This window comes from Haemaphysalis longicornis, unplaced genomic scaffold, assembly GCF_048455015.1.
Source record: "Haemaphysalis longicornis isolate Haplotype H1 unplaced genomic scaffold, Haemaphysalis longicornis Haplotype H1 scaffold_6, whole genome shotgun sequence".
Taxonomy (NCBI): domain Eukaryota; kingdom Metazoa; phylum Arthropoda; class Arachnida; order Ixodida; family Ixodidae; genus Haemaphysalis; species Haemaphysalis longicornis.
This window is the reverse complement of record NW_027526407.1, coordinates 155,009,810-155,028,257: the sequence shown is the minus strand read 5'-3', so window position 1 is coordinate 155,028,257 and position 18,448 is coordinate 155,009,810. Positions and strand designations below refer to the sequence as shown.

The following is an 18,448-nucleotide window of genomic DNA, read 5'->3' as shown; positions in this document are numbered from 1 at the left end:
GAGAGGATAGCAGCCCAATCGTGGCCGAGGTTCACGTCCGCTGTGTGGGCGCACATAACACGACACAAGAATCACAGCGCACCGGGGCTGTTGCACCGTAAACGTGAACAACTTCTTCCCATGCCGTGCACCAGGTGTGTAAGGGGATCGGTGTTTGTGCTAAAGACGTAATTACATAAATGGCGGCTTTGCCTGGCGGAGAGCCGGTGGAGCGACAGCGCCGGTCAGCTATGGATGGATTAGCGTAGGCAGTGAAATTGGGAAGGCGAGGCAGGCAATTAGTTTCTTGTAAGAGAACGCCCAAGCACTAAGTTTGCCCAGGCAGGGACGCTCCCGAAGCTCTCAAATTTTCGTTCTGAGCCCGCGACAGTTCCACTGCGCTAAATATGCTGGTTCAGACGTAATGGAGTTGGGCTGCTAACACCGACACCAACTGCTGTAGCTGCTGCACCACAAAATGTAGGAGTTCTTGGTGGTCAAGGGCAGAGGAGACTGGCTTTGTCGTGGTCAGGCTGGAGGACGAGAAACGGGTCTGATTGGGAGGGCCTTGTTGTTGAGGCTGCTGGCGTTGCGGGCGACGAATTAGCCGCTCACGGCGCTCGGTGAGCTTCGGGACCTCCGCTTGCAGGCGGGGAAACTGATGTTCGACCTCTATCAGCTCGTCTATATCAAGACATTCCTTTCCACTTCGGCTTTGCTTATTCCGCTGGCAGCGGGAGCGGCGCAGCACGTCGCGGTACGTCAGCCGGGACAATGTTGTAGTGACAGACTGGGCGCTCTTCGGAGGCTGCACATTGTCTTCCTCCATTGTAACCTGCTCCTCGTCCTTCAAGCGACCAAACCGGTTAGACGTAGGGATTCAGCTGAGACCCTACTGGCATCGCCCCGCACGTTACTTAGCACGAATAGGTTTGCATTTAGTGGGACATTTCTTATCCGTGATCGCATCGTCATCTGTACGGCACAGACCACACCGAAACTCGGTCTGTGGCGATGCAGCCGACTGCGTAGCTGGTGGTTCTGATACATTGGTAGCCGGTGGTTCTGGTGCAGGGAACGGGCACGACTTGCTCATGTGTCCCTGACAAAAACACCGATAACAGTGCATCACTCCGGCTTTGTATTGACTTCGGCGAAGAACGCACCGTTGTACAGGAAACGGTCAGGTGGCTCCGACGGGCCTCGTAGAGTAACAAGGCACATACGGCCGGAGCCCATGTACGGAACAAGGAGCACCTGGTGGGTGCGCACCGGATGCCAGACCGGAGGTCTTCTGGTCTTTTTCCTGGGTCCACACCGGAAACGACATAGCGCTTGATGGCAGTTTCTGATAGCAGGTACACTTGTATATACAGGTTGTTTTCACGCCTGAGAGGAATACAATCCAGGTAGCACAATCGCTGGACAACCTCAAGAGATGACACCCGTACTGATATTGAGTTGGGTGAGATTGTGGTACGCGGAGCCGGTACATCAAGACGTTCCTAGGAGGTGAGCCTTCATAAAACCTGTGGGAAACGAATGCAGATTCACGCGTACAGCAAACGTGCGTTCCGAGAGCCCCTGGGTTTCTCGCAAGCACTCAAAAAGGTTCGCGCATTACTCTCTCCGGGGGTAACCAGCGACCCACAAATTGCCACTGAGTCAACGACACCCTAGCCAGCAGACACATTACTAACAATTATGGCATATTCGTGGGACAGACAGACGGACGGACGGACGGACGGACGGACGGACGGACAGAGAGACAGACAGACAGACAGACAGACAGACAGACAGACCGAAAGACACATATTGGCGCGAACCATGTATTTTGTTTGTTTACTCAAGTGTTTTTGTTTTTACCGTCTGGCCGCACCCTGCTGTGTTGTCTGCTCTTGAAGCGCAACGCCGGTATCCTGAAATTTCTTTTTAGTGCGGAACACTTTAGTGCCCCGTCTTGTTATCGTAGCTGATCCATGGTGACAGTATCAAGCGGCGTCATGGACCCAAACAGAGGTTTCGAGAAGATACCCGCTTGTACCTCCATTCATCCTTCTGGCCTAAAGATTTAAGTAGGTTTAACCCTGAAACGTCTGGAACTGGGCATACATTTCCTGATATATCAAGCGCGAAGAAAACTGCAGGTACATTATAGGCAATATATGCGTACTCTAACTGGCAGTCCTCGCGTACATCTAGTTAGGAATACTCGTTGGGTTGGTTTTTACGATGTCAGGGGCAAAAAAATTGGCTGTGGAAGAAAAACATGCCCCCGTCGTATGCCCCCGCGCGAGGGACACGAGTAAATGCAGAGCATTGGGGGTGGTCACGTGGCGTAGGTTGTTGTAGTTGGCGGTGGTAGTTGTAGTTGTTGTCGTACGGGTGCGTCGACGGCGCTTGAAGGCCAAGTACGACGAAACGCACGAGGCGTTGAAGCACGGGGAGTTTGTGAGCTTGGACAAGTTCCTGCGCGCCTTCGACGTGCGGTCCGGGGAGGAGTACTCGGAGATTCTGCGGGCTGGCGCGTCGCGTCCGTGCGTGCTTCACGCGAGGACCCCTGCCGAGAAGCGCGTGAACGCGTTCAACCCGTGGATCGGAAGGGTGCTCGACTCCAACATGGACCTGCAGATCATCCTCGACCACTACGCGTGCGCGGCGTACGTCGTGGACTGCGTCAACAAGGCCGACCGCGGCATTTCGTTCTCGTAACGCGGGGTCCGCCGCTCACCGCTGACGTTTCGAAGCCGTGTCTCGCTCTCGATTCGATGGATACGCAGCTCGACGCTGACGACTGGCGGCGGCCTCTCGTTCTCGACGCTCGGGATCAGCCGCTCGACGCTGACGCTTCGCCGCTGCCTTAGAGCGCGCAGTAGAGGGAGAGGAGGTAGCACCTGCTGCTGCAACGCCTCTTTCAGCACCGGAGCACGCGCATGTGCGCCCGCACCTGTTGTTGAGAGCGGACAACGCCGAGGGATGACGGGTGACAGTGCGAGTTAAAGAAATGCTCTGCATTTAAAAAAACCACGCGTTCAAAATGAAGCAGAAAGGCTCCTGCGGCACGCGCGAGATGAAAGCAGGCAGGAAAAGAACGGACCTTCCGCTCGTGCTCTTCCAGGAAGATAAAGAAAGGGATGCGAGCTGTTCCAGGAGATGGAACGCATGCACTGCAAATGCGGGAAAATTTAATTGATTTAAACAAACCTCTGCTCAATTCATGAAGAGATGAGTGAGACGGAGGGGGGGGGGCGTGAGGGGTGGTAGAAAAGAGCGGAGCTGATTGAAGCGATCCGTAAGGCAGGACCATAATGGTGCTTCAGGCGAAGCTGTATTTTACAAAACTTTGAAAACCTACGTTCATTTACGAATAAGTGCCCTCGCGAATGAGTACCCGCGCAAATGTCACTCAACGTAAATACTTTACAAGTGCCATTTTTGGCTACTTCAAGCGGACATTACGCAAAAAGTGTAACTACATAGCGCACCGGCTACGCCATCAATAACGATAGCGCAGCACATTGGATGCGCTACAGGCCAGACAAAAAGGGGCGAATTCTGCCTGACCAGCTTCTCTGCTATCAGTATCCCAGCGACAAACACAGGCCTTCGCGAGTCCGAAGCCTGAACGCATAGATCTACCCCTAAAATAGCAACTTACAGACACGATGGTGACAATGTACAGGCCTTAATTCAGGAGGCACATGTCGTGGAACGATCTAATAGTGATAATGTAGACCACATTTCCTTCCTTTCATTATGTCGTCTAATACTGTAGCGCCACCCTTATTAAATAAATGTATGAATTTGTTTGTTCATGTCCTGCTCATGTCGTGCTCCTCGTGGTCGTCTACTTTCGTTGAAAATTAGTTATTCTCTGTTGAGGCCAAATTTATTCGAGTGTAGCAGGACGTAGGGACTTGTAACAACTGCTAGAGAATCTCAAAATAGAATTTGCCACCCTAATCAGAGCTTGGCAACCTCGTTGTCCAGGGCCTGTTTTCTTAGCTGGTTCTTCAGCACTTTGCCAATGGGGTTTCTCGGCAGACTGTCGATGAAAACCACGCCGCCGTAAAGATGCATGTGGGCTGGTGTTTTGGCTGAAATTGCAGACACACAAAAGCTTTAGGCAGTCCTCCCACGAACGCCCAGTTACAGCACTATAAATAGAGCTTGTTGAGTATTTTATTAGAATAGCTGTCTTGGTCAGTCAATTACCGTTAGTAATGGCTGATATATGGATCTCAAACAAACACACTAAACGTTTTTACACCTTTTTGCTCCAAAAGGGTGCAGCATAAGCTGAAAAAGGGTGTTCGGAGGCCATTACGCCCTTTTTCTTGAATCTCAACACCCTTTTCGCAGCTGTACAACCTTTTTGTTTTGGGAAAAGGGTGTTGCCCAACTTCAACACACTTGAGTTTTCGTAGGGCGTTGAAAGGGTGTGGAAAAGGTGTTGAGCTTCTGATTGTAACACCATGCATGCATGTGTAATTGCACTGTAAAGTACAAGAGATCGCATCATTCGCTCCTCTCCACCTCGGAAGAAATGTTCAAAAGCAAAAAAAAATTTTTCGCGTGCAACGATCGCTGGTTTCCATATACTGTCCAATGGACCTAAGCTTCTGACCCAAACTTCAGACTGCCCAATGGACCTAAGCTAAACTTCGGCCTCATTGCCACAGTTTAGCTTTGGCACGTGAAACATCAATTTGAACTTTTAAAATTGAAGGGACTATATTTCTGTGGAGAAAAGGGTGTTGACCGGCTGCAGCATGCTTGGCTCTCTGCAGGTGTTGCAGTCACGGGTGTAAAATAAGTGTTAAGTTGCAAAAACACACCGGAGACGGGTGGTATAAACAACCTTCTCGCTAAAGTAATGTTTGGAGCGAAGCAAACTCATTACTAATAAACACAAAAATACGAAAACTATCCTTTTCAGTACAAGACGATGTTCCACTCAACCCGATGGGTGGATATACATAGGTAATTCACCGGTACAATTTTTTTAGTAAGTATTTTTTAGTAAGACCATGAGTAAGTATTTTTTTAGTAAGTATTTATTTAGTAAGTATTTTTTAGTAAGACCATGAGTTGGGACACTGACATATAGTTCATAGTGGGTAATTTGTAAAATGCACCGGAATTCTCGCAAAATTTCGATATTTTCTGCCGGAGCATATAAAATCAATAATTTATAACGCACTTTTCATACCGCACTAAAGTACTGCGTCTTGGCTTGGGGTACCACCACTACAACAAATATTAATAAAATATACACGCGTCAGAAGAAAGCCGTACGCTAATTTGCAATCGTAGACTACCTTGCTCACACAGAAGAACTGTTTACTCGTTTCTGCATATCACCGATTGATACTATGGACGAACATTTTTTAGCCTTAAAATATAAGCGATGCAATTAACTTGCTCCCATTTCTTTCACTCTTTGCCCGGGAGGCCTACTCACTTTGACGTTGACCTATCTTCTTTCGGTGTTTTAGTGTTGCTAAGTTTGGCTACGTTTTGCTAGGATTTGATAAGTTTTGTTAGGTTTTGCAATCTTTATGCTAGGCCAGGCTAACTGTTAAGGGGTAAGGCCAAGTTTTTCCGAATTTCCTAAGTCCGTCCCAGTGTGTCCCTCCCACAGACAGCGGATCCAAGGGGGAAACAAGCTGGGTCGGCCTCCAGCTCTGCTGTTTCTCCGGCCTTGCCCCACCAGTGCACGCTGCGCCATTTTTTGCGTTCATAATCTCAAAGATACTAGTACAATTGAAATTGTATAATAAGAGGTGCCTATGTGCATGCTCCACGCGAACAGTCTCGGAAGCCTGCTTCACTGTTATAACACCCTATCTCCGCTGGTACCCCTTTACAAGCGGCGCAGTTCGTTTTTTTTTTTGTTAATGCCACCGAACGTAGTTGAAGTATAGAGAGCTTCGATGGTAATAAATTATGCCAATTCAGGCTGCTTTAAACATCATGAGGTACGAAAGATCACCCCGCTTGTAGAAAATGTCCAGTCCGCCTGCGTAAACAAGCACAAAGTAGCTTCGAAGTTGGAGGTCTCTCACACCATCTTTCTCAGTTGGCACTCGTTTCTTACCCCCTTTTCCTTACACCCTTTTTCTTGAAACCCTTTTCCTTAGTTTACAACACCCCAATTTGTAGCTTCACACCTTTGTGGTAAAAAAATTGGGCCCATCTCCCCGCGATGGGGACTCGAGTAAATGCGTCGCATAGGGGGTGGGTGTATTGCGTTAACGTTTAGTGTTTGGGGAGCTGGTGGTAGTGATTGCGTTGTATCAGCAGCTTCTTGACATAGTTTGAATGAGTCAAGGATATAAGGCGCGTTCTTCGCCTCCCATTCTGTGTCGGCTTTGTGGCGCAGTGGGTAGAGCCCCATGTACACTGCGTTCCGCCCGCAGGGTCGAGGGATTGAAACCAGGCGCCGGATAGTATTTTTTTTTATATAGTGTAGGGGGAGGGGTGCGGACTACGACTACGGACGTCAACGCGGGTGACATCGTAAGTTACTGAAATGCTCTGCATTTAAAAGGGCGTTGAAATAAGGAACACCCTTGGCGGAGAATATTTGAAGCAAAATGGAGAGACGGCCTAGTAGTGTCGTTTCCCTTTCTCGTCCCTGCGTCAGTTTGCCCTTAAGTATCACTCAGGGGAATATTTGTTTGGTATTTAACAAAATTCTATGACTTATTAAACAAAGCTACCTCGCGATTAAAACGATTCTGCACATACGCATCCTGATTTGTATATGCTCACATTAAAATGCTTTATTACAAAGCTAGGGCTAAAATATCTGGTTTTTGGGACAAGTCCACGGACTCGATGGGAGGGATTTCCTATGGTGGTTATAAAAGCAAGAAAAGCGCATGTATTTCTAAGTATGTATGACACTCGCTGTACCTATGGATCCTTTTGGTTTTCTTCCTCAATTCCTTTGTGGCCCAAGTGTGACTTGTGCGTGGTGAATGTGTCTGTAGGTCATGCTGTGCGCTCCGGCGATCCACATTGGCACGCGTAACTGCGCTTTCCACCCTTATTTTAGGGCGTTAAGCAACCTTACAGCATTTTCCTGGGGTGCTGACACGAACACCCTTTTTTCATCCTTACACCCTTTTATACCCAAAACACTTTTTTAGGGTGTTCCCCATGGCAAAAGATTGTCACACCTTTTTCGGCGCTAATTTTCGAATTGCACATTTTAATGTGAGCATATTGCTGCGAACAATGCATTAGTTACATTTATGTTTTGCTTTTACGGCCCGGTGCGCCGGTGTGTGTTTTATCTATGTGCCAAAGGAAGTGAGTGTTCCGTTCTTTCTTTCTGTGACGCATGTGCTATCTTTTCTGCTAGGGAGAGTATTCCGATCTGACGTGAACAGCCTAGAATAATCTTCTTGGATCTACAATGTTCTAGATGTGAATAGACGGTTCGAGAACCACGCGCGCCGAAAGATAAAAAGCCTGCAGAGCAGACGCCGGGGTATTCGATTCTCCGGCGCTCGCCGACGCACGTCACTCTTTTAACTGCTGCTTCGCCGCCTGTGTACTTTTCAGTTGTTAGGGGAGCACAAGTTCGCTCCAATAAACGTGCTTTTCCTTCAAGATGACTGCTTCGTCTTTGACTCCGTGACAATATACAAATCAGCATGCGGATTTTGAATCGCGAGGGATGCTTTCTTTAAAAACTTTTTAATCGCGAGTGAGTTATTGTGTTCAATATAATTTAATAAATACCAAACACCTATTCCACATCATTTCAACACCCGGTAAGAAGGATGTTCAATATTTCAACACACTTTTTCCCAAAGGGTGTAAAGCTACAAATTCGGGTGTTGGAAACTAAGAAAAGGCTGTAAAAAAAGGGTGCAAGGAAAAAAGGTGTAAAAAAAGACCGCCAACTCGAAAAGGGTGTAAGAGAATCTTTTACTGCAACAGTTTAAGGAAACCCGTATCACTTTTTTATACGCCCTTCGGCAATTATGCCTGTATTGTCGCTTTCCCAAGCTGCCACTTTGCACTTTAATGTCCAAGAAACCTGCGCACGCGGCTTCTTAGCTCTGTACTACCCACTGATGTATAGTTAATCTTATTTTCCCCAATTTTTACAGAATATAACGAGGCGAAAAATGTAGGCAAGCTCGCATATTGGCCCACCGAGGGCGCGCTCGTGAGTTCTCGTTTTGCAACGTGTTTTTTTCTTGTTTTAGTGTAAGTAATGTTCTCGGGTCTGCCAACTTGCGATACCCTACTTCTGGTATACGGATATTTCTAAGCACCCAAACTCACCACGGTAACCGCGGTAACCCTCAAGGAGACGTGGCCGTAGCGGCTTCCTAAATCTACCCCGACATGGCTGAGGGCCTTGCCATCGCCTTTATTTTGACAGCATAGGGAACCTAGCAGTACAAAACGATCTCAATGGGCAAGGTCATAATGGCCTTGCCCGGAAGAAAACAGCGCAAGCTGAAGCCGCCGATCTTCATTTCCGGGCGATCCTATATCAGCGTGGCCGAACCCGTTTTCTGCTCTCCTCCTTTTTTCCCGAGATACATGTACAGCGCCATTCTCTCTCCATTCCTGCAATTCAGGACGCGATAGCATTCTCCTTCGCCCTTCTTGACTTACGACGCACACATCAGGCCCAGGCGCTGAACCGGTACAGGTGTCGTCAAGTGCAATTGGAACTCGGTCTCGTAAATTTACAGGAATTTCTTTTTCTGAAAACTGCCTGGCTGCATTGGAGTGCTTTAAAGGGGTCCTCCCTAATACAAAAACGTTTCTGTAAATCGGCAATGCCTGTCATAAAGACAGTAAGACTAGTATTCTGTGATATTCACAAATCCTTGTTCGAATTACGATGGCACCTGTACATATAACTAAACCATCCACACACACATATCCCCTTTTCTCTGCGACCCCTTATGCCAGCGCTGCAGCCTCCCCCTCTGCACCTACCACTAAGTGTTGGCTTTCCCAAGCAACCTCCCCCCCTCCAACAAACCCCACCCTTGACAAAAGATAACCTTAATCATCGTCATGCTCGCGGCCTCCGGGATCGGGGAGGCTGGACGTACCTGTCTACTCTCAATCTTATGTTACTAAATGTTCATTACTGCTACTGCCGTGTTATGAAAAAAAAAAAACAAGGGCGGATCTGTGCTCCGGTCGGCTAATGAGGTTGTCTCATTTAGCTGGCTGTGCTGCGGTGGTGACAATAAGCGAACGTGGTTATAAACGTCTCCTCACCTGCCACGTGCTGCTTGATCTTGTGCGCGAGGCCAGCGCAGCCCTCCGAGGGGCTCGTGGGCACGACAAATGCCAGAGGCGCATCCTGGAATTCGGAGCTGGGCAAGCCCACCACGGCGGCTTCGCGCACCTCGTCCAGCGAGCTGATCAGCTGCTCCAGCTCGGCCGTGGGCACGTGGAAGCCGAGGCACTTGATGGCGTCTTTCAGCCGGTCGATGTAGTGCACGCGGCCGCCTTCGTCGTAGAAGCCGCAGTCACCTGCACAGCAGCGATGTCACGCGACGTGGAGGACGCAGAGAAATAAACAGCAGAAGGAACTACACCTCATGCGCATATCGGCTACAACTTTGTGGAAATCTACGGATAAAAACGAAGAGCCAGTTACACCACTGCCAGGTAGCTGCTGCTCTTTGTGATTTTTTCTTTACGCCTTCGTTTCTTCGCGCTTCTTCCTTAAGACAACAGCCTAATGCCTTTGCTACACGGCTGCTTCAAAGACCTTCCTAAGGTAGTTGAACCAATTGTCAATTGAGCGCCGTATTGCAAATACACAGGGCGCAGTTGTGGGCGAGAGTCCATTTGTCAATTGAAAGTTACCGTGTACCGCGGGCATAACTCGCCGAACTATGTAGAAGTACGTGGAGAACTTCGCTTCGGCTCCACCAGTCAGAGCAGCTTTCTGCCTAGCGTCGGAATTTGATGACCAGGCACGTCGGCTTACTCGTGTGTTCAAGTCCATTCCCATTGTAGGCGGCCGATGAGGTGGTGCGGCCGAGCCCACGTTTATTCCGGTTGCGTTGGCTGTGCCATGGACAGGACGAGGCGCGTAGAACGAGGGTGCCGTTCCAGAGGTGTACCGGGTGCCGAGTGTCGCGTGTCCTTCATGCCACCTGGCCAAACTCCTGATGATGATCGTGCCGCTAGTGAAGATGATGATGGTGGCGCTACAGGGCTCCCCCCTAGCGTGAAGCGCGGTAAAGTGACGAATGTAAATGAAAATACACGAAAATGCACTACGCACTATGTACAGGTATGTACAGTTTGTCCGTTGCCAGGAAGAGTCCGTGGGCAGTCAGTGGTCAAGTGGTAGGGGTTGAATAATGGCACGGTCCTGGTCGTCGGCGAGGTAGCGTCCGGGATGTGGGGAAACCTCTGGTGGACGAGGCTGGGAGTGGAGGATGGGACGAGTTGGTGTAGGGTGTAGCCGCCCCGGAGAAAAAGTGGCGTGAGGCGCGGCCATGGTGTAGGCGAAATGGCCATGCTTCGAGAATTGGCGCTGCACAAGCAGGCTGTGGTGACGCGTGCACATCGTCGTTCGGCAGCCGGTTCGACGAGGCTGACGTCCTTGACGTGGAATTGTCGACCGCGGTTTCGGGCGCAGCATCGTTGCGGAGGTTCGTGGTGCGCCCTTGGTACGACCAGTCTGCTGAGCGCGACAACAGCAAGACACCCGAGTGCCGGAGCGCCGACGAGTATTTGCACGAATCCGGAGTCGCCGTCGACCGGACACGAGCCAAGGGCGTTGGGCAAGGCGCCATTGACGGCTTGGGGGCGTGCACTGAAGGAGCCCCAGCGACGAAACTCGCTTAGACGACTGTTGCTTAGGGCGTCGGTGGCGACGTCGGCGACGCCGAAAAAAAGAGTTTGTCTGGTCGGGCGATTGTGCGGCCGCGGTCTGGTCATCCTGCACGCCGCGGTTTACGGGGCGCTCTTGGGGCACCTGATGTAGAGCAGTGGCCTCGGCTATGTTGTTGGTGTCCGCGGACAGGGCCACAATGTACGATTCACCTGAGTCAGGCTGCGACTTCAGTGGAGCTGGGCATTGCGTCAACCTCGTGGTGCACTTCATGTGCAACGCTGGCGAAGCAGGCGACGAGGTTCGGAAAGATAGCACGGTCACGGAGCCCAGGCGCTCACCGGAGCCCTCGCCTGGAGTAGAAGAAGCGTTCGAGGCGAGCTGTGGCAGGTGGGTTTGTGCAGCAGACGCAACAACGTGTGGGACTGCGCCATGGTGTTGCGTCGAGTTGGCTAGGTGAAACTCCAATTCTGAAGTGCCGCAAGTCGTAGTCGGGGTTCGCGCTTGTTGGTCAGGCGAGGGTGGACCTGCCGGCGACGTGTAATCCACGGATGCCGTTGGAAGGCGTGGTGGTGTGGACAAAGGCGTTCCTATACCGTAGTGGTTTAGGACAGCGGCCTTCAAGTCGTCATACGCACCGGGTCCTGGGGTCGGCAGCTGGATCTGCTCAATGAGGTCAGCAGGTAGCTTCTGAAGTGTCACGAGGTACCTGATTTCCGGGGAGCAGATGTCATTTACATAAAAATGACTCTCCAAGATGACGAACCATGCACCATGGCTTGAGATGGAATCAAACGGGATCAGCGATGGAAGGTCTGGGAGGGCGGAGAACGTTCTTCGCGTGCGATCGTCCGCGTTGTGGCAGGGGAAGCAGCGTTGTGGAGCCATGGCGAAGCCGCTTGTCCGGGTCACCAAATTGTAGGCGGCTTATGAGGCGGTGCGGCCGAGCCCACGTTTATTCCGGTTGCGTTGGCTGTGCCATGGACAGGAGGAGGCGCGTAGAACGAGGGTGCCGTTCCAGAGGTGTACCGGGTGCCGAGTGTCGCGTGTCCTTCATGCCACCTGGCCAAACTCCTGATGATGATCGTGCCGCTAGTGAAGATGATGATGGTGGCGCTACACCATGAATGAAATCCCGGCCCGCGGTACAATAATACTATAAAACGTGTGCTTCTTACAGGAGCAGATTATCTGTGAAAATTGATGCATAGGTCAGGCCGCACGCAGCGCTGCGTAGTAAAAAAACACAACCTTTCTTTTTCAGGATTGAACATGAAACCATTTTTGTTCACACACTTTGAAAGTTGGTTTACCGCGGTTATTTCTTTCACTTTCTACCAGTTAGTGCGCGTCTGAGAAGGCGCGATATGCTGTTCTTCAAGGAAACCATGTCGCGCTTTCTGCAGTGCATTCTTCAGTGCCATTGTACACAAACTGTGCTATTTTCGCGCAGTGGCTGCGTGTTGCATGCATCTCTCGGGCCATCAATCGAACGCATCTGACATGGGGTTTTCCCTTGGTAGTTGTCGAACGGTGGGTGAACCTGTGGCTATTGAAAGAGGGGCGTTACTTACGAACGTGTGAAACCAGCGGGCACAGCCTCAGGTAGAACAGTGTAAGTAGATGGAAATACCTTTTTCATTCCTATCCGTTCACAACTGCATGCGATCTACAAGGGACGGCAGTACGTGTACATAACAAGGTCATCATCGTGTGCTTCGTGTGAATTGATTTCCTTTCGAGTCAGATGTTATCGCACTGAATGTTGATGATGATTTCGTCTGCGCACCCTTCAAGAAGCTCTATCTCGATAAGGTGCCGGAAATAGGGCTGACATTGCATACGTCGGAGGGTTATACCCAGTCACACCTGTTGGGAGGTGGGGGATTAGCTAACATGTGCGTCGTCAACGGATGCGAAATTATTTCTGTTTGTTGCGTTGGTCTAGGTCTGTGACTGGACTTACCAGTTCACCGCTTTCTAGTTTTTTCGCTTGTTATCCAGGTCGAATTTTGTTCTTGAAGGTAAGTTGCGCTTGTTGTGAACACAGAGAGGGACACGGGAAAAAAACGTAGACTGTCCGTCTCTGTGTTCACAACAAGCGCAACTTACCTTCAAAAGCATGTTACACCAACTAGCCCGACATCAAGCTTTACTGAATTTCGTTCGCGAACACCATACACTACAAGGACCCGAAGCACAAGTCTTACAGAAGAACGCTTTCTTTCAGCGCGCATGACGTAAAATTTGGCAAACTTTATCGGGTTTTTTCAGTGGAAAGAGATTTTTAGCACAGCTGCATGGACATTGTTAACTATCTATGTATGTATTTATTGTTCTTAGGAAAAGGAAAATCCACCAACAGGCGTAAATTGTCTCGCCTAGGGGGCGGATACCGGAACGCCTGTTAACTAAGGCGATGATTTAATGGGCGGCCATGACTTCCCGCACACCAGAGGTATGTTCCATTCAGTTTATCGTCTTCTTCGAAGTCCGGTCAGCACCAGCTAAAGTGTCACTAACTAAAGGGTAGCTTATACAGTACGTCATAGGAACCACCAACCGATATTTCTGGAGATATGTTCTCTATCACAAACCAAACGGCATCACTAAAGCACATTGAACCGAAACTGCTTTGATGTTAGCACCACAGAACACATTCTTTTTTGTCTGCTAATAACCTCAACAATGAATTAAAGGCAGGTTTGTAATAGTGTATAAACTAATATTGTTTGGATGTATGTCTGCTGGTTTGGCACATTTGTTTCTAAATTGTGCGCTTGTAATAAGGCTAAACCGCTAATTTTAATCACTTGTCACACAATCAATAATAAGCGGTTCCTTCGGCAGTGCTTCACTTCGGGACTTCGACCCGCCGCACTTCTGCAGCCGATCGCCGTCCCATCGAGGCCTTTCCAACAGATTGGAATGGACCTCCCGGGCCCGTTCCCTACATCCCGATCCGAGAACAAGTGGATTGTCGTAGCGACCGACTACATGACGCTCAACGCAGAGACCGCCGCTCTACCGAGGGGACATCACAAGAAGTTGCAAAGTTCTTCATAAGCAAAGTTGTCCTGCGACATGGAGCCCCGGAAGTTCTAATTACGGACCGCGGAACGGCCTTTACTTCGGAGCTGATGCAAGGAATATTACGCTACAGCAACACGGATCAACGAATAACGACGGCGTACCACCCCCAAACGAACGGACTAACCGAACGTCTGAACAAAACGATCGCGGATATGCTGTCAATGTACATCGACGTTGAACATAAAACTTGGGACGAAGTGCTCCTGTATGTCACGTTTGCGTACAACACGGCTATCCAGGAAACTACGCATATGACGCCGTTCGAGCTTGTCTACGGAAGACGGCCGACTACGATTCTTGATGCCATGCTTCTGCACATAGAGGACGACGACCTCAACCTCGATGTCCAAGGATACCTTCAGCGTGCGGAGGAGGCCCGCCAGCTCACTCGAGTTCGTTCAACGGACAGCAGCTCGTGGATGCCGGGCGCTACAACCTCCGACGCCGAGACGCCGAGCACTGGACTCCGATCCAACGACGCGGACTCAGTGAGAAGCTTCTGCGACGGTATTTCCGACCATACCAGATTCTCCGACGTGTCGGCCAACTTACCTACGAGGTGATCCCCGATGGTGACTCCAGAACATCACGACGACGCACGCGGCCCGAAGTCGTCCACGTGGTTCGTATGAAACCCTTACTATGCAAGATGACGGACTTATTTTTGTTTTTTGTTCGCATTGTCTTTTGTTTCAGCATTGGGGCGATCCACTTTTAGAGGGGGGGGGGGGAATGGCGCGAACTAGGTATGGGTTTGTTTATTTATTGTTTGTTTTTACTGCCCGGCGAAGCGCGTCTTCCATTCTTTATTTTCATGCCGCACGGGCTATCTCATTCAGATAAGCAGACTGTTTTCTATTAAAGTCACTAGTCCAGAATAATCTTCACTGTGCTACTACGTTCTAGGTGTAAATCGACGGTTCCAGAAACACACGCGCAGAAAGATAAAAACTCCCACCTCCCCTCGCGGGAACCCCTGTGTAGATGCGACGCATAGGCGGAGCGGCGAAGGGACCGCGTTTTATAGCGCGCATAACGTTGAGGGGACTGCGTAAGCCGGTCCCAGTCGATGACGACGTTGGCGTACTTGTAAAGCGGCGTGGACTCGAGGTGTTTGAGCCAAGCGTGGATGTTGTTTCGCCGGAGAACGGCACACCGGAGAACGGCACACCAGCGGGCCCGAAGGAGAGGAAACCGCGGAAGAGAGAGTACTGCACATGCGCCGGCCCCAGCGCGTCTGCCGCGGATATGACGCAACACAATCCAACACAATCCACTTTAATCCAATCCAAATCCAAATCCAATCCAATCCAAGCCAAGCCAAGCCAAGCCAAGCCAAGCCAAGCCAATCCAATCGAATCCAATCCAATGCCCCTCGCTAGAGAGTGTTCGCCATCGGAGAGGAGAGGGGGTGAGCGGCGGAGAGCGCAGCTGGCGCGGCGGGGAGAATGGGGGAGGGGTGGACAACGCCGATGACAACGACGGCGACGCCGGAGGGACAAGGCGAGTGAATCACATGCTCCGCATCTAAAAGCCTGAAGAGCCGACGCAACAGCATTCGAATCGCCGGAGTTCGCCTTTACACGTCACTTTGTTGACTGCTGCTTCGCCGCCTGTGTATTTTAAATGCAGAGCATTTCAGTAACTCACGATGTCACCCGTGTTGTCCCGTCGTAGTCCGCACCGTCGTTGTCCGCACCCCTCCCCCTACACTATATAAAAGAAAATACTATCCGGCGCCAGGTTTCGATCCCTCGACCATGCGGGCGGAACGCAATGTACATGGTGCTCTACCTGCTGCGCCACAAAGCCGACACAGAATGGGACGCTACGAACGCGCCTTATATCGTTGACTCATTCAAATTACTGCTGACGAGCGCTCTCTCGTCAGCAGTTGCCACAAATGCAACAACATTAACGTAGCGCAAACTACTTAACGTCGTGCGCCCCCGGAAATGCTCTACATTTGATCGTGACCCTCGCGAGGGGGATGTTTCACTGCGTCGCCATGCGAACAGTTTGCCACGCTTTAGTTTCAGTTCTTACGTCGCCGCCACCGCATACTTCGGTCTTTTTCTAATATTGCCTTGCATTATCCCCAACTTGTTACAAGCTCAGAGGTTTTTTGAGTTGTTAGGGAGCACAAGTTCGCTACACTAAACGTGTTTTCGTTGAAGACAACTGCGTCGTCTTTGACTTTGTGACAATATGGTGGCAGATGCGTACAACTGCATTCCTTCTCCCGCGGAGCCCACTTTGAGATTGGTCATCGAGAAAGGGGGAGAGCGACACACGTCGGACCGAAGGAGGCACGGAAATTAAATTCTGGTAAAGGATGAAAAGGTAGAGGGGACACCCCTGCTTCCTGTTTTATTTTCGGTTGCTTGTTTGGCCCACTGCGTCCGGCCTGGAGGGGCGGCGTACGCGCAGCGCGCGTCGACGCTGTAGAAAGAAGCCCGCCGGGGTGTCGAGCGATGAGAACGCCTTCACGTAGGCTCTGCATTTGAACGCCAGTTTCATCGCTTAAAATGCCCCACTGCTCACCAGCCCTGCACTGCCGCGTCCGTAAAGCTCAACGGATCGCCCAGACACCAACGTCAGGAAAATAGGGCCATAGGACGGTCGGTTACAGCCTTTTGAAGTTCCAGCCACGCCGCACAGCAAGCTATGCCTACTCAGGCCAATCACACCGGGCCGGGCCCCGTCGCCGGCGTAGGAACGCAGGTGCACGCACAAGCCGCGGCGCGCCGTTTGAACTACCTCCGACCATGGAGGTTACTGTGGCCGGAGAAGAAATTGACCCCATGGAACTCAGCCAATCTGGATGGGAGGAAATTCGTCGGAGACAGCGAGCCTTCCACGACGCTGCAAATGCCCCACCAAGAACACCACCTCACTCAGCCCCTGCCTCGCCCCAAAAAAGACCCGGCTCTCGACCGCCATCCCGCCAACCTCCGACTTCGCCGCTACCGGCCACCGACATCAAATTCGTTTTGCGCCCGCGTGGTGGACTATAAACCTGACGTCAGTGGCACAAGCTTCTCTCGCGGATGCCGTCATGCACCAAGCCAGCATACCTTTAAACCCCGTCGATCAAGTCTGCATCCAGCAGACTGCCAACTACATGCTCGTCAGCACCCCATCCGAGGAACGCGCGAAGACGTATGCGGCGGTAAGCTCCCTCACGATTCAGGGGTAGTGCTACGAAGTGGCCGCGCATGTGTCGGCACCCGACAACACCGTTGCCGAGGTGAGTTTTAACATCCCAGTAGAAGACACGCCAGAGAAGGTGTATGACAGCATCTGGAACTTCAATCCAGTCCTTCGCATCCTAGAGGCGAAACGCCTAAACACATCGAATATGGCGCAAATCCTATTTGATGGTACAAAGGTTCCCTTCTGGATTCGTTATCGATCTACCACGTACAGATGCAAACCCCTACGGCGCAAGACCGAAGCGTTCGCCCTTTGCTGGAAAACCGGACGCCGAAAAGATGTCTGTCCCAGTGCACAACCGTCACCACGGTGCTCTCGCTGCGGCACTTTGAACCCCCCAAATAACCATCCGTGCATCGTGTGCGAAGGCCCACACGCAACGGGCTCGGCGGACTACCCCCGACGGTTCCAGCCTCGCAAGCGGTCGCCCATTTATGCCCAGCTGGTCTCCAAGGGCCAAGATCCGTGGAATGCCACCCACCAAGACACCCATCGACCACCAAAGGGATCCGACACCTACAGTCAAGCCGTCCGAGGATAGGTGAGTTCCGCAGGCCTGCTCTCCCGCAACCACACTTCCTCATAATACCTCCCAACCACGTCCTCCATGGCACATTCAAATACAAAGCGTGCTTAAAAAGATACAACACCTCCGTTCCCAACTCCTCCAAACCAAACGTGAGAATGAGCGACTCGCCCGAGAAAATACCTTTCTGAAAGTCGAAGCCACCACCCCATCCTCCCATCCTGATGCACCATCAGCAGAGCCGCCTATTAAACGTAAGGCCCTTGTCCAAACTACTATTACCCCTCCCGCGCCCGAAATGCAGTCCCTCCGCACGGATTTTGAAAATGCTTTCACTACACTCAAACAGCAAACACATGATGAAATAGTCGCTATAAAACAGACGGTGCAGGAATTACACAGTGCGCTCCTGAAATGGGCCAGGCATTTAATGACCCTCACTAGAACATTTCCACCTGTCTCACCACAAAGCATGCCCTCAGCAGCCAATATCGATCATTACGTAGATATATAAAAAACAGCATGTTATATGGCAGTGGAACTGTCACGGCTTCAAACAAAGTCGTATGAATTTCCAAGCACTTCTTCAATCCCCCACCTCCATTCCATCACTTATTGCACTACAAGAAATAAATACCCTCCTTAAACTGCTCAATTACACTGCCCATAAATCCCCATTGCACCCTTCTGTCGTCATCTTTACCCACCGCAATCTCGTAGTAACCCCTCATACCCTTAACTCACCAATTCCGGACCTCTTACTCACCATCGTACCGCCAAAACCATCCAAG

At 50.8% G+C, this 18,448-nt stretch overlaps 1 protein-coding gene across 3 annotated transcripts in view; it reads right to left on the bottom strand.

The window, feature by feature from the left end:
* Positions 1 to 3,936: 3,936 nt before the first annotated feature.
* Positions 3,937 to 18,448, bottom strand: part of LOC144141994 (uncharacterized) — a 132,958-nt gene continuing 118,446 nt past the window's right edge. For all 3 annotated transcript variants that reach the window (XM_077673425.1, XM_077673422.1, XM_077673423.1), the window contains 2 exons: positions 9,247 to 9,504; positions 3,937 to 4,076 (listed from right to left, as the gene is read on the bottom strand). In XM_077673425.1, the coding sequence (XP_077529551.1) occupies positions 3,943 to 4,076; positions 9,247 to 9,504 (392 nt within the window). In that variant the 3' untranslated portion in view covers positions 3,937 to 3,942. The remainder of the gene's footprint in view (positions 4,077 to 9,246; positions 9,505 to 18,448) is intronic.